Below are 16,002 nucleotides of genomic sequence, written 5' to 3'. Positions count from 1 at the left end.
CAACTGCTCAAGGTGGGAGTTGTACAGGACACTAGGGCTGGCACAACCCCCCCTTGCAAAGAGTGGCTGGGAATCTCCATTGGCTGCAAATTAATGGGGACGGAGCTCATCTCAAAGATAGCAGAACCAGGCCTAGCCTAGAAACTGCCCTAAGAGGCCAGCTGAGATCTCCCTACCTACCATTGGGGTATCCCCATTTGGTGTGCAGAGCTGGCTCAGTGCCTTAACGTACAGGGTGTGTCAGGAATAAGGGTTGTGTGGGGAAGGGGGCATGACTGGGGTACACTGTGCCTTGGGAATCCTCCACAGAGTGGAAGGGCCTATGGGGGCCATGGCAGCCAGTGTGAATGTGTAAGATTTGGTCACTAGTGGAGTGTGACAATATGTGATCTCTGGTCAGTTTATTAGCATGTGTGTAGGTTCTTTTATTGTTTTTAATATATTTTCTCTGTAATGCTTTTATCCCAAGAATAAATGTGCTTTCTTAGACAGAGCTGGGTGGTAACTTAACTGTGGCAATTACCCTGTTCGTAGCCTTCAAAGAGAAAGCAAAGCGGAGCAGGCTGGCTTAGGCAGTCTGACTTTGTTGGGGAGGTCACAGTATAGAGAGGGAGCTAAGCAGCCTGGAAATACCCGTCAGTAGGGTCTGCCCAGGAGATGTGAAGGCTGGAGATCTGAAAGCCTAGAGTGGATCCCTTGCTGGACCACAGAGGGGGAATACAGTTGCCATTGCCCTGTACGGTGACATACTCAACCCACTCCCCTATCCCACACATACGCATCCTGCTCACTCCTGGCCAGATACCCCTCCCTATATACACACCCCTTCTGGTACACTGCTCCAGCCCCTGGCACCTCATAGAATATAAGGGTTGGAAGGGACCTCAAGGAGGTCATCTAGTCCAACCCCCTGCTCAAAGCAGGACCAATCCCCAACTAAATCGTCCCAGCCAGGGCTTTGTCAAGCCTGACCTTAAAAATATCTAAGGAAGGAGATTCCACCACCTCCCTAGATAACGCATTCCAGTGCTTCACCACCCTCCTAGTGAAAAAGTTTTTCCTAATATCCAACCTAAACCTCCCCCACTGCAACTTGAGACCATTACTCCTTGTTCTGTCATCAGCTACCACTGAGAACAGTCTAGAGCCATCCTCTTTGGAACCCCCTTTCAGGTAGCTGAAAGCAGCTATCAAATCCCCCCTCATTCTTCTCTTCCGAAGACTAAACAATCCCAGTTCCCTCAGCCTCTCCTCATAAGTCATGCGTTCCAGTCCCCTAATCATTTTTGTTGCCCTCCGCTGGACTCTTTCCAATTTTTCCACATCCTTCTTGTAGTGTGGGGCCCAAAACTGGACACAGTACTCCAGATGAGGCCACACCAATGTCGAATAGAGGGGAACGATCACATCCCTCGATCTGCTGGCAATGCCCCTACATATACATTCCAAAATGCCATTGGCCTTCTTGGCAACAAGGGCACATTGTTGACTCATATCCAGCTTCTCGTCCACTGTAACCCCTAGGTCCTTTTCTGCAGAACTGCTGCCGAGCCATTCTGTTCCTAGTCTGTAGCGGTGCATGGGATTCTTCTGTCCTAAGTGTAGGACTTTGCACTTGTCCTTGTTGAATGTCATCAGATTTCTTTTAGCCCAATCCTCTAATTTGTCTAGGGCCCTCTGTATCCTATCCCTACCCTCCAGCATATCTATCTCTCCTCCCAGGTTAGTGTCATCTGCAAACTTGCTGAGGGTGCAATCCACACCATCCTCCAGATCTTTTATGAAGATATTGAACAAAACCGGCCCAAGGACCGACCCTTGGGGCACTCCACTTGATACCGGCTGCCAACTAGACATGGATTGTCGGGCTCAACACTACCTGTTGAGCCCGACAATCTAGCCAATTTTCTATGCACCTTATAGTCCATTCATCCAGCCCATACTTCTTTAACTTGCTGGCAAGAATATTGTGGGAGACCGTGTCAAAAGCTTTGCTAAAGTCAAGGAACAACACGTCCACCACTTTCCCCTCATCCACAGAGCCAGTTATCTCATCATAGAAGGCAATTAGATTAGTCAGGCATGACTTGCCCTTGGTGAATCCATGCTGACAGTTCCTGATCACTTTCCTCTCGTCTAAGTGCTTCAGAATTGATTCCTTGAGGACATGCTCCATGATTTTTCCAGGGACTGAGGTGAGGCTGACTGGCCTGTAGTTCCCAGGATCCTCCTTTTTCTCTTTTTTAAAGATGGAAGGAAAGGGATAATCCTGTCCCTAAGGCTCAATCGGAGACCAACTGCAGCATTCAGCCACGTTTCCCTCCTTTTGATTCCATTCCACGGCCACTCACACAGGTTCTGCACATGTGACTGTTCCCAGGGAGCTAATTTGTGGCCTAGAGATGAGCTTAATTTAAATCAAGAAACCAAATGTGTTGCATGCCTAAATGGAATTTGTTTCAGGTGAAAGCCAAAGCCCATTAAAAGATGAAACTCACTGACCAGGGAACAGAAACACCATGTGACTCCCATAACCAGAGTTTTCAAGTAATCCCAGATTGGAATGTGTTTGAGCAAGCGACCCGCCAACCAGTTCTAAATGGTAGGAATGGTAAAAATTTGGAGGGAGCTGTAAAAGAATGTTAAGCTGTATTGTAATGTTCAGCCACTGGGTGGAGCCTGTATAACATACTTAATTTCATTGTTTGCTGCATTGTTGTAGCCCTGTTGGGCCCAGGACATTAGAGAAACAAAGTGTGTGAGGTCCTATCTTTTGTTGGACCTACTTCTGCTAGTGAAAGAGACTAGCTTTCAAGCTACCACAGAGCTCTGCTTCAGGACCGTGTAAGCTCAAAAGCTTGTTTCTTTCACCAACAGAAGTCGGTCCATGTCATAAATATAAAGGGAAGGGTAAACACCTTTAAATCCCTCCTGGCCAGAGGAAAAACCCTTTCACCTGTAAAGGGTTAAGAAGCTAAGACAACCTCGCTGGCACCTGACCAAAATGACCAATGAGGAGACAAGATACTTTCAAAGCTGGAGGGGCGGGGGAAGCAAAGGGCTCTCTTTGTCTGTTGCTTTTGCCGGGACCAGAGCAGGAATGCAGGTCAGAACTCCTGTAAAAAGTCAGTAAGCAATCTAGTTAGATATACGTTAGATTCTGTTTTGTTTAAATGGCTGATAAAATAAGTTGTGCTGAATGGAATGTATATTCCCATTTTTGTGTCTTTTTGTAACTTAAGGTTTAGCCTAGAGGGATTCTCTATGTTTTGAATCTGATTACCCTGTAAGGTATTTACCATCCTGATTTTACAGAGGGGATTCTTTTACTTTTTCTTTAATTAAAATTCTTCTTTTCAGAACCTAATTGCTTTTTCCTTCTTCTTAAGATCCAAGGGTTTGGGTCTGTATTCACCTATGCAAATTGGTGAGGATTTTTATCAAGCCTTCCCCAGGAAAGGGGGTGTAAGGCTTGGGGGGATTTGGGGGAGAAAGATGTTTCCAAGTGGGCTCTTTCCCTGTTATATTTGTTAGACGCTCGGTGGTGGCAGCAAAAGGTAAAATAGTTTGTACCTTGGGGAAGTTTTAACCTAAGCTGGTAAAAATAAGCTTAGGGGGTTTTTCATGCAGGTCCCCACATCTGTACCCTAGAGTTCAGAGTGGGGAAGGAACCTTGACAGTCCATTACAATGATAGTACCTCACCCACCTTGTCGTTCTAATATCTCACAGCAGCCATTCAAGGCAGTGCATTAAAATGTCTTATACCGACCATATCTCTGGTATATCTCTGTGGGAAGGAAGCTGTGTAACCAGTCCATATCGTGGACAAGAAACTGACCTCCTAGTAGCAGCCCTGCAACCTACCATGAACAAGGTGTCCATAACAAGTCCTCACCCCATTGACTGCCCTGGGACCTGACCTATTGACAGCCCTAGGACCTGACTTTCACCCTCTGTCCATAGAACAGGAAGCAGGGACAGCAGCAATGTGCTTCTCTCCCATGCATCAGCCACATCCTGGAGAGGCCACGGCTAGGTGAGAGGAAAGGCATTCCCCATGGCCCCTGCTGACAGCAGGCGGGGAACATTGCTGCGAACATTCCCCCAGAGTATGTCAACCCAGGTGCCGCACTGCCTGACAGCTCTACCTTCTGTGCCATCCGGCTCCGCCTGCTCCTCTCGTTGCTTCTGCTTGAACTTTAAGTTCCCATAGTGCATGACTGCCCCCGTCATCTTGTAGATTCCCACCTTCTCCTCAGGGTTGAAGCCCAGGATTTCAATGGCACTCTGTGTAGAGCAACCAGGACAGTCAAACAGCACAAGGGTTCAAATAGAAAGTTGCACAGTAAACCACTTGGGGCAGGGCTTTGACAGGAAAATGGGCCTTGCCCTAGGTTGGGTTCCCTGCACACAACCACCCTCAGCATCTTGCTTGGCCAATGCCTGTCCTGGTGCTTGCCAGGAGCTGTGAGGGAGGGAGTGCGGCAAGCCTAAAAATATCTTTTGTTTTAATTCCAATTCTCTCTGTGGTCAGGTGAAAGCAGCCCGAGCTCCTTACACTTCTGCCCTGGCAAGAGACAGCAGGGACTACTGTCAATCAGCAGGAAGGGCGAGATATAATTTTCTGACTGCAATGATCACTAGACGCCACTGGGGGGCGAAAAAGACCACGTCCGGGGCTCTTCGCAGCCAGGTTTTCCCGGGTAATACAGCATTACTTCAGAGTTACGAACACCAGTGTTATGAACACCAGAGTTACGAACTGACCAGTCAGCCGCATACCGCATTTGCAATGGGAAGTACACAATCAGGCAGCAGCAGAGACACACACACAAAACGCAAATACAGAACAGTCCTCTGTTAAACGTAAACTACTAAAAAAAAGGGAAAGGAGCATTTTTCTTCTGCATAGTAAAGTTTCAAAGCCGTATTAAGTCTGTGCTCAGTTGTAAACGTATGGAAGAGCCACCGTAATGTTTTGTTCAGGGTTACGAACATTTCAGAGTTATGAAGAACCTGCATTCCGGAGGTGTTCGTAACTCTGAGATTCCACTGCAGCTGAAATAGCATCTTAAGCAGTAAGGCAGCAATGTATGGGACCCTGGCAGCCCTTCCCCTCCATGAATCAGAGACCCAACATCACAGCCCTCCCCTTCCTGTGTCCCTGCCAGGTGCAGCAGTACTGCAGGCTGCACTGTGGATGGAGCAGATGCAACCTGCCCATTGGGGCAAGGACCATCTGCTCCGCGTTTGTACAGCACCTAGCACAGGGAGATCCTGGTCAGGACAGGGCTCTGAGGTGCTTTGGTAATACAAATCACAATGACTGGCAGCGCAGGAAGGGGATGGATCTGCACCTGCATTCTGCTAGTGCTGTTATTGCCTTGCAGACCATGCAGCTCCATCCCGTTCAGGTTACAGAAAGCCTCACTTCCACGTGTTGCTGAGGGTCCTATGTGTGACTGCAAAGCGGGTGTGTGAGAGATAGGGAACCGGAGGGCTGGGTGGCACCATTTCCCAGGACCTAGCAGCCCCTGCAGTTTTGGGCCAGCTCTCACTTCTCCAATCCATCATTCTCAAGCACTGTGTAAAATGTCTGTTAGTCAAACTCCTCCCTCGACTCAGGGGCCGTGCGGAGCTGTGATGCAAACCAAGGGCTTGTGCACATGCTATGTCAGGGGTGTCTTTAGCCCATGGCTAAGGCACTTGCTTAGGATGTGGAATACCAGCGTTCAAACCCTAACTCTAAAGCAGCAACTGGAGCTCAGCTTTCCGCACTGGGAGCACCTACCCAGAAGACCGTAGGCTATGGTCCTCTCCGTCTCACCTGCTGCAGGTGTTCCACTTTGTACAAGTACAGAAATATTCATTGCTCTAGATGTGAGTGAGCATGACTCTATAGCCTGGTGACTGAGGCACTACGATAGCCCAGATCAGATCTGCCTGGAAGTTAGGAGACATGTGGATCCTGACCTGAGCTTCGCAGCTTGGGCCCATGTGTCATATTAACAGGTGCTGGGCCTTGGACAAAAGTTTGGTGAGCAAGATACGTTTTTGGATAAAACTGGAGGCCAAACAGCGAATGAGTAACAATGTGTCCAGGCTGAAAAGGGTTTTGTCCTCTGAGCTGGTTGGGCAGCAGATCTATGGCACATCAGCGCAGCAGAAAGGGGACAAAACCCTGGTAGTCCAGCACATGAACCAGGATAAGGGTTTAGGAGTTATTAGGAAAAATCCCTTTGAAACCATCTTCCCACAACACAAATGCAGTAATGAAGTCACACAGAGTACGAGATTGGATTGCAAAGGGGCAGAACCAAAGATTACACTGCTATTGGGCCAAATCCATTCCTCGTGTGACTTTGTGGTGCTCGTTGGATTTCTGCAAGGGATAGCTCTGACCCCATGCAATGCCAAAGGGCTTGCTAGACCCTGTTGCTTCCTATCTGTGCATGAGCTGATTTTCACCTCAGTAGCAAAGGGGAAGCTCTGGGGCGACTTTTTCAATATTATGAAAAGGTCTGATAATGTTGGGTGGGGCAAGGGCCATCTCCCCCTCCCTCCCCCTCCCCCCCCCCCGCCCACTGCCAAAGAAGTGCTCAGATCTAGGGACAGAGTATCCATATGGGTCACCAGGAGGAGAGGGGGCCTGCATTTGTGTTAGTGCCCTCCCCTGTTATTGGGCTGGAGGCAGGCACCATGGCTACGTCCTCCAGACCGTGCTTCGCCGGAGGGGGCAGACTGGTGAGCACAAGGGGGCCTTCTGGCCTTAACATCTATGGATCTATGCATTTAGTGAAGTCAGTGGAACTCCTCTTGTGTGTAAGCGTGAACGGGATCATGCCCCAAAGGGCCTAGGTCTGGGAGGTGCTGAGTGCCTTCTACCCCACTTATATGCCAGGGGAGACATGTGCCCTCAGCACCTGTGAAGAGCATGAGTGGTCTGTAGTACAAGGAGCAGGATTGATGGGGGCAGGAAGGTGGGGTCAATGGCCAGCATTTCGTCCAGATGGTCCAAATATGTCTAATTCCCCTGCTATACATATTATTAATGATTTGTATTACCAAGCACCTAGGAGCCTCCGCCAGGTGCTGTACAGCCACAGAGAGAAGTGATGCTCCCTGCCCTGCTAGGATACTCACATCTGTAGCCATCAGCTCCTCACTGTCATCGATGCTGGCGACAGTGAGTTCACCCTGGCTCACATAGGGGAAGTCGTAGGGGTTGGTGGAAATGAGAAGCAGATCTGCAAACAAACGAAGTGTCATTAGCTTCAGAGTCACAGGCCCAGCGGAATGGCTACACGGTTCGAATGCCATCGAACTAAACACAGCATGGCCAGCACTTACCAATGAGCTCAGGCTTCTTATTGGACATTATCTGGTAAAAAATACGGTTGCTCCTTTCACTAGCCAACTGAAATGTTACCCGGGATTTCTCCAGGAGATCTAACGGGGCAAAGAGTCAGACAGAGTTATTGTCCCAGGCAAATTCATTACCAATACTGTTCAAATCCTGCCCATAAGAGCTTGCTGCCACTCACAAGTTTCAATATCTGCTGAAGCCAGCTTCCCTGTGGTCCCAAAGTGGATCCAGCTGAATTTGCCCTATTGAATTATACAAACCCAAATTATACAATTATACCCAATTATACCAACACACATGCTGTGCACTGAGCAGCTACAGCAATCAGTGTATTTCATGTGGGATATGTTCTCTGCCTACACTCCAACAATTGAAATGAACTCACAAAGCGTGAGGAGTTGTCGTTCCTCACTGTCTTGGCATTGCCAAAGGCCTCCAGGAGCGGGTTGGCCTGGATGATTTGATCCTCCAGGGTTCCCTAGGTGCAGTACAAAGACTTCCCGTTAAACCTTGCAGTCACTTCAGGTGGAACTTTGGAAAGGAAACATTACAAACCAAGCACCTGCAGATTCCATGACATCCCTCTTGGCTCTGGCTCAGTGAGGTCTTTAAGTACACACCCAACAGTAAGCCTGCAAGTAGTCCCACTGACTTCAGAGTGCTGAGAACCAGCCACTTCCTTAAGCATCTTAGCTGAACCAGGGCCCACTATGGACATTTGCCATTACGTACCCACCTGCTCACTGCCATTAATGAATGGGAAGTTCAGGGTTATGCTGGGATTTTCAAATCTGCCTTGGGGAATCAGGCTACCCACTCCCACTTGCTGATGTCCAGTGGAAGGTGGGCATCTTTCACGATCCCAGATGCCACCGCCCACAGCAGTCAAGCAGGTGTGCCTTATCCCCTCCCTCAGGACACAGCAGTCCCAAAGGTGAACGGTGCCCCCCCATGCACACAGCAGTCATGCAGGTGTGCTTTACCCTCCCCACACGGGCACACCAGTCCCACAGGTGTGCTATACGCCACACGCACACAGCAGTCCTGTAGGCATGCTATACCCCTCCACACACAGCAGTTCCATAGGCATGCTGTACCCCACATGCACACAGTTGTCCTGTAGGCATGCTATATCCCACAGGGACTTTAGGCTAAAAAACCCTCAGACACTAAACAGTGAATTTAAATATTAGAAGCAGAAGAAATTTCAAAACCGTTGGGAAGGCATAGGAATAAAGCACTAATGTAGCGAGCCTAAAGTGGAGAGGAGGCAGGGTTGTTTAACCAGTGGGGCTGCTGGTCACTAAGGCTTTCACATCAAAAGAATATATATGAAAATCTGTATGTGGCCCAGAGGCTACTCAAGAGAGTCCAAGCAGGCATGTACCTCCTCGCCCCAAGTTGAAAAGGGACGAGGAAGGCAAGGAGTGACCCAGCTGTGGCCAAAGGGCAAGGTTGAAGAGGGCGTTTGACCTGAAGAGAGGTCATTCTGACAATGGAAATGCAGCCCTAAGTGAGGCACTGGTAGGAAGGAAATTAGGAGGCTCAGATGGAATTTGAGGAGCAAATGCCAAAGATATAAAATTGGACTTCAAGCATTGCTGTTCTTCATCAGAAGCAGGAAGCCTCTGTGAGAAGCTTTGGGTCCACTGGTCCACCTGGGAGCAATTAAGGAGGACAAAGATATTGCTGAGAGGCTAAATAATTGCTTTGCATCAGCCTTCACCACAAAGGATACAGGGAGATACCTGCTCCTTTTGGTAATAAGGATGAGGTTCGCTCAGGGATGGAGGTTTCAAAAGAAGATTTGTTGGAACAAACCAATACATTAAGAGCACCAGGTCACCAGGAGCTTAACAATGAAACACCTGAGCTGCTAACGAATCATTTGGAGTCTCATTAACCTCAGCTCCTTTGCTGGAGTGTTGGAGGGTAGCAAATATTGTTGCTAGAATTAGAGGCCTCAGGGTGCCCCTGGGAATTACAGAGCAGGAAATATTACTCTGGTATCAGCTGAGCAAGGCCTTTGTCAAAGTCCCTCACAAGATGCTCTTAGCCGGTTAAGGAAACTGAGGGCCAGATGGTGGCCATGACTCCCCAAGGGCATAGGGTGTCAGGCTCCCTGGTGCCAGCTACCTGCACTGCAGCTGGAAGTCTGGGGGAGGAGAGTAGCCTCCTCTGGACCCCTGCCCCATGCAGTACATTCTTAACCAGGCATCGTCACTGGCTGCTCCTTGGGCTACTCTTGGGGCAGAACAGCAGTACATGGCAAAGAATGGACTGATCCTGGAGACGGGAGATAAACAAGATATAGAACATGATCAGGGTAAAGAAATAGTGCTCAGTAGAGAGCGGCAGGCAGGCTGAACAGAAAAGCCCATTTGCAAGCTACATGTCGGATGCTGTTATGCTACCAGGTGCCCTGGTATCGTTGAGACGGAGCCAGTATTCCAGTCCGTCTAATCGGAAGATTTCAGACCGGAATAAACTCAGCAGAGGGCAGAGCAGGTTGTTGTGCATCTGAGAGGCTCCTACTTCTCCTTTACATTCAGTGCATGCTGCACAGCCCCCAGCTCGAGTGGAGATCAGCACCTACCTGGAGAGCAGCTGGCGAAAGCTGAGCTCAGGCAGGCCTGCAGAGATGCTGGTGGGAAGTGGGAAGTGCTTCTGAAGAACTCGCTAACCTCATAACAGCCTGACAATCCAAGGCATCGGCCTCAGATTGCTAAGAGTCTCCTTGGACTCTGCCCTGCCTTTGGACACTCAAATACTCATGGAGCCAAAACCCCTTTGGTCTGTGCCCCTTTCTCTCTGACCATGGCAATCCACGTCCTGGTGCATCTGGGCCTGGTTAATGCTGTTCTCTGTATTTCCTAATACGCTGCTCCCTCACTGGCTCCTCACTGAACAAAATCCAGTTTGTGGTTGATGTCCTGACTCTGAAACCATAGGCGCCGACTCCGTGGGTGCTCCGGGGCTGGGAAAAATTAGTGGGTGCTCTGCACAGGCGCCGATTCCGTGGGGGTGAGGGCGGGGGTTAGCACCCAGTGGAAAGTGGGGAAGTCGGCGCCTATGTCTGAAACCCTGCATGGAATGGTCCCAGCTACCAGTGGTGCCAATCAGGGGCAGTTGGGGGGTAAATGCCCATGCCCTGTTCAGAGTTCTGTAGGCCGCAGAGCTGGGGGGCCATGGCCCGACCACTTTTACACAAGGGTCCCGTACTAAAGCAGTACAGATGCTGCTGGTACAGTCCAGAGCATCGCTGTGTGGAAATTTGACCCAGCCACCCCTGCATTGCAGCAGAGCGGGACTGAGCCAAATGGTGTTGTGACCTGGCACATGGGGAGTCTGTTCCTGTAGGGCAGAGCATGGGGAGTTAGCTGAGACCTCGACTCCAGGCAGCCTTGGCTCATGCACTATGTGGGTAAGAGGGGAGACTCCCCATCCAAGGGAGACTTGGGGTCCCTGCAAGGAGGTGGATGAGCGGGGACAGAAACAGGGTCCCTGCCAGGAGCAGGGGACAGGGACCAGAATTTGCCTCCCTCCCACCCCTGAAATATCTGAATTGACACCACTGCCAGCTACCTCACAACCCTCCCTTCACAACCACAAGCCCCCAGAGCAGCTGCGTTTTGCTCAACTATAGATATCGTCGACCAACAGAGGGCACCTGATGCTCTTGGGAAACAGAGCCTGCATGACTAGAACTCACTGCAAGGTGAAATAAGAGCGACCACTAACCTCAGCGCATTCAGAACTAAATGCAGCCACTAGAGAGTCCATACTGGCCCCCAAGCCCCAACTCTTCTGTTTTCCCTGGACAGGCGTGTGCTGAAACAAAGCACGGGTAGGGGATGCTACAGATCTACCTGCATTTTGCTGGGCTGCTGATCTTTCTTCTTCTCCCCAGCAACTGCAATTGTTGCAAAGTATGGGATGACACGCTTGGTGGTCACAGTCTTCCCAGCACCAGATTCTCCGCTGTTGGGGAAAAAAAGTATGCACTTGTAAAAAAAATTTAATCTATTCTTCCTATCCTTCCATCTTACTCCTTCCTAGCCTGTATTAGTCTTGACAACTCCCAGAAAAGCTAAACTTTCTGGCAGAGGGGATGGCTAACGTCATGATATTAGCGTGGTCTCAAGCCCATTGCCTCTAGGAGTCCCCAGGCAGCAGCCAAACACAGATGAGCCAAGATTCTAACTCCTCATGAGGGAAGCCATTATTTGTCTCCCCATTTTATAGATGGAGAGACAAAGGTGAGAGAAGGGAAGTGACTTGTCCAAGCTGACTCAGTGAGCTACTGGAAAAGCTGAGCCTAGAAACTAGAGTGGGGGAAAATTTTGGACAAATAATTTGCCAAAAAATGCAGTTTGGGTGGACCCCAAGCTAGTCACAAACTTGACCTGATAGTTTCAGCTTGGAAAAAGGTTTTCAAACCATGAATCGATCCCACTTTATAACCTTTAGCCCAGTGGTTACAGCAGTTGCCTAGAATGTGGGAGACCCAGGTCTGAATCCCCACTCTGGAGCAGAGACTTAAGTGCACAGCTTCTGCCTCCCAAGTGAGCAGCCTAACCAGCAGGCTGTACTGGGGTTGGGACCTCTTAATCTTGCCTGTTGCAGCTGTTCAACTTTGAATACATTCTTCAATGTTTATTGGGCCAGAAGGAAAGAGAATGGCTCTGTACCCTGGTGATTAAGTCACTCCTCAGGAAGGTAGGAAATATGGAGTCAAATCATCTTGCTGCCTGATTCAGAGCTGAGTACCTTCATCACCAGGCTATGGTCTCTCACTTTGGTCCAATGAATATTTAAATCTTTATGCTTAAATGCTGAGTTCCGTTAACTGGGCAGCCAGCCCTGCAGGTAGCTGCAAAATACTAGGCTTTTCTCCTCCAGATAAATGACTCACCAGTTAAAATGAACTGATAGGCGTTGTCAGAGATGGAGAAGATGTGGGGTGGGGCCTCTTGACGCTTCTTGCCCCTGTAGCCAGCCACCACTTCTGGGTTGTACACTGGCAGCCACTTGTAGGGGTTGACAGTGACACAGAAGAGGCCTGAGTAGGTCTGTACAAAGAAGAATGGAAGGACCGTTAGTTCTCATGTGCCCATGAGAATTAAATATCTTTATTCAGAAAAGAAGTTTTAAAAATCCATTTACTTAAATCATCCAGGCTGCGTAATGTTCTTTGAGGTTATACAAGACAGCGGGCTCATGGAGGTGAGTCATCATCACCATGTCCTCGATTTTATCATATTTGGGAGGATACCTTTTGAAGTGATAATCAAGGTGGCCATTTCCAGCAGTTGACAAGAATGTCTGAGGAACAGTAGGTGTGGGGGTGGGGGGACTAAACGTGGGGAAATAGTTTTACTTTGTGTAATGACGCATCCGCTCCCAGTCTTTATTCAAGCCTAAGTTAATTGTATCCAGTTTGCGAATTAATTCCAATTCAGCAGTCTCTCATTGGAGTCTGTTTTTGAAGGTTTTTTGTTGAAGAATTGCCACTTTTAGGTCTGTAATCGAGTGACCAAAGAGATTGAAGTGTTCTCTGACTGGTTTTTGAATGTTATAATTCTTGACGTCTGATTTGTGTCCATTTATTCTTTTACGTAGAGACTGTCCAGTTTGACCAATGTACATGGCAGAGGGGCATTGCTGGCACATGATGGCATAGATCACATTGGTGGATGTGCAGGTGAACGAGCCTCTTACAGTGTGGCTGATGTGATTAGGCCCTATGATGGTGTTCCCTGAATAGATATGTGGACACAGGTGGCAACGGGCTTTGTTGCAAGGATAGGTTCCTGGGTTAGTGGTTCTGTTGTGTGGTGTGTGGTTGCTGGTGAGTATTTGCTTCAGGTTGGGGGGCTGTCTGTAAGCAAGGACTGGTCATTACACAAAGTAAAACTATATCCCCATGTTTATTCCCCCCTCCCCCCCCCCACACCGTTCCTCAGACATTCTTGTCAACTGCTGGAAATGGCCCTCCTTGATTATCACTACAAAAGGTTCCCCTCCACCACCACCCCCCCGCTCTCCTGCTGGTAATAGCTCACCTTAAGTGATCACTCTCCTTACAGTGTGTATGGTAACAACCATTCTTTTATGTTCTCTATGTATACAAATCTCCCCACTGTATTTTCCACTGAATGCATCCGATGAAGTGAGCTGTAGCTCATGAAAGCTTATGCTCAAATAAATTTGTCAGTCTCTAAGGTGCCACAAGTCCTCCTGTTCTGTTCGCGAATACAGACAAACATGGCTCCTACTCTGAAAACTGTTAGAAAGGAATTTACCTAGGAGCTGTACTGTGGAGCGTGGTGTTAAGCCCAGTTTTATTTCGCATCTGTGTTAATGACCTACAAGAGATGGCAAGTAGCACATGGACTAAATCTGTAGATGACTCTGGGATTTGACAAGCCCCGTGTGAGCACAAGACTGACACAAAGGGATCCTGGGGTAGTAGAAATAGGGGCAGAAAACCACAGAAACAATAAGATTGAGTCTGGACAATTGCAAACTCCTATACTGGAGGAAAATCCCACCTAAACTGCTCCTATTCAACAGGAGAAGATGGGGGATTTGGAGACCCAATTCTCATTAATAGTAATGGGAACTCAGCTCCCAAAGCCTATAAACTGCTTTAAAAATCCCTGCTCGAGTGCATAGAGCCTGGGTAGGCAAGTAAACAGGACATGTAACTATGAGTGTCCAAAGGGAGCAGTCCAAAGGGTAGGAACACCAAGGAGAAAGAGAAATCATTTAACACGGAAATTCCTGGGACCGAAGGGATAACATGGAACATGGAAAGTGGAGGCTGAATACTGGGAAATTGTGTGACCGCTGAGATCTATTAAATTGTTAAATACTCTTTAAAGAAAGACGTGGAAGCATGAAAGCCATCAGACATTTAACCTGGCATGGACAGATTGTAGGACACAAGCCTGTCTTTCTGGGCAATTGCCACTCTAATTTTGATGGCCTTTGGATTCCTGACAGACATGTGTGGGCAGCCCCTGCCAATGCTGGTGAGGTCCATCCTGTTCACCAAAGCACCAGCATTTCCATGAGCATGAGGAAAGGAATTGCCTCGGGCTGCACTGGCTCCATTAGCTCTGTGGGGAAGGTGGAGGGATTGGCCACGGCCATAACACTGGCCCCACTGGCCCCAGGACCTGTTGTATGGGGAGGAGGCGAGACATGTCTTGTTCTTCCAGAGGAAATCCTCCAAAGCTAATGCAGCCGGGGATTCACTTCTCGGTAGAACCTCCCGCACTGTGCTGCAAGCTCCTTTCAAAGCAGAGCTTCCTGTTCAGGGTCCAGTGGCGCTGTTGAGGGACCCCAGCTTGCTCTGCTGAAGAGGGGTCATGTCAACCTCCACTCCTCCCGCCCGAGGGAATGACCTGGGGAAAACACAGACACAGGAACAGCCTAGAGTTTTCATGAAAATGACCCGTCTGATCACCGGTGAATAGGGAGGTAAATTAACCATTTGGATTGCCAAGAATGTGCCCTGTCTCCAGCAGGGCCTTTCCATTCTCCTCAGAGCATTTTACTGAGGGACAAATGTGATTATTTTCTAAAAGCAAAGTGGAACCCACGTGGAATAGAACTGCATTGTATTGGGAAGGCAGGTCACACGCTGTATGGAGGCCGAGACCTCTAGCAAACACAATCAGCACCATTCTGAAGCAGAACGGGGGTGGGGGGGCATTCGTGGGGGGGGAAAGACTTTAGCAGGCTCCTCTCACAACAGTCAATGGTCTTTGCTGATCAACAGGCTGCAAACAGTTACACAGCTGCAGAATATTGTCGGCTGGTTTTGTTTACTTCGTATAACAAACCTCTTACTTTTACTTAGCAAAACAGTGTGCTGGTCATGCTGGGCTCTCACAGATCATTTTGGGGTTTTGTTTCATTTCCGATGATGGGTTTTGTCATTTACTTTTATAACTCATATTTTGTATTCACCAAATGCATGTTTGATGCCTGGCAGGCTGCTTGTTGAATTCTCCTGACAGTTCTCTTCACCCCTTCTGCCCAGAACTGAATCGTTCCTTATATTAAACACCATGGAATGCATTCTTGCCATTGAAAAGAGGACTGGGGTACTTGGTTTCTAGCAACTTTATACTATTAGATCATCCATCTAGCTACTCGCTACCACATTTCCCTTGCATTTTTGGTCAGATCTTAAGTGTCTGCCCTATAATTGATCCAAGAGTCTGCCCTGTCAGGGCTACAGTGCATGCTAGCCAGGGTGTGACTCAACAGTGCGCTAGCCTGCTGGGTACTGACCATCCCTGTGGACCCTGCTACGACACCCTGAAAGATCCTAGTGCACTTTGATCTGCCGCTGTTTCAAAGTGGAGTCATTCAAAGTGCACTAAGGAACTTTTAGTACATGGTAGCAGGGTCCAGAGGCCTGTTAGTGCAAAGCAGGTGCGCGTGCCCCACCTGCCATGTACTAGCAGACCATGTAGACAAGCCTTTACCCATCTATAAGATACTTTGCAATGGTCAGTTTGATTAGACTCTTGTAGAAAGATGCTAGCACCTGGCTGTAGTATGCTGAGGTACTTACTGCTAACAAAACCCCAGCAAGTCTGTGTATTCCCATCAGGG

At 48.7% G+C, this 16,002-nt stretch overlaps 1 protein-coding gene across 1 annotated transcript in view; it reads right to left on the bottom strand.

Moving 5' to 3' along the window:
• The window catches only part of LOC141998822 (uncharacterized), a 69,182-nt gene that overhangs the window by 47,014 nt on the left and 6,166 nt on the right, over window positions 1–16,002 (bottom strand). Inside the window, 7 exon segments of the mRNA XM_074971802.1 lie at window positions 4,151–4,289; window positions 7,146–7,249; window positions 7,353–7,451; window positions 7,547–7,610; window positions 7,754–7,846; window positions 11,238–11,349; window positions 12,298–12,440. Of these exon segments, the coding sequence (XP_074827903.1) occupies window positions 4,151–4,289; window positions 7,146–7,249; window positions 7,353–7,451; window positions 7,547–7,610; window positions 7,754–7,846; window positions 11,238–11,349; window positions 12,298–12,440 (754 nt within the window).

This window comes from Natator depressus, chromosome 14, assembly GCF_965152275.1.
Source record: "Natator depressus isolate rNatDep1 chromosome 14, rNatDep2.hap1, whole genome shotgun sequence".
Classification (NCBI taxonomy): domain Eukaryota; kingdom Metazoa; phylum Chordata; order Testudines; family Cheloniidae; genus Natator; species Natator depressus.
This window is presented reverse-complemented; position numbering and strand designations above follow the sequence as displayed.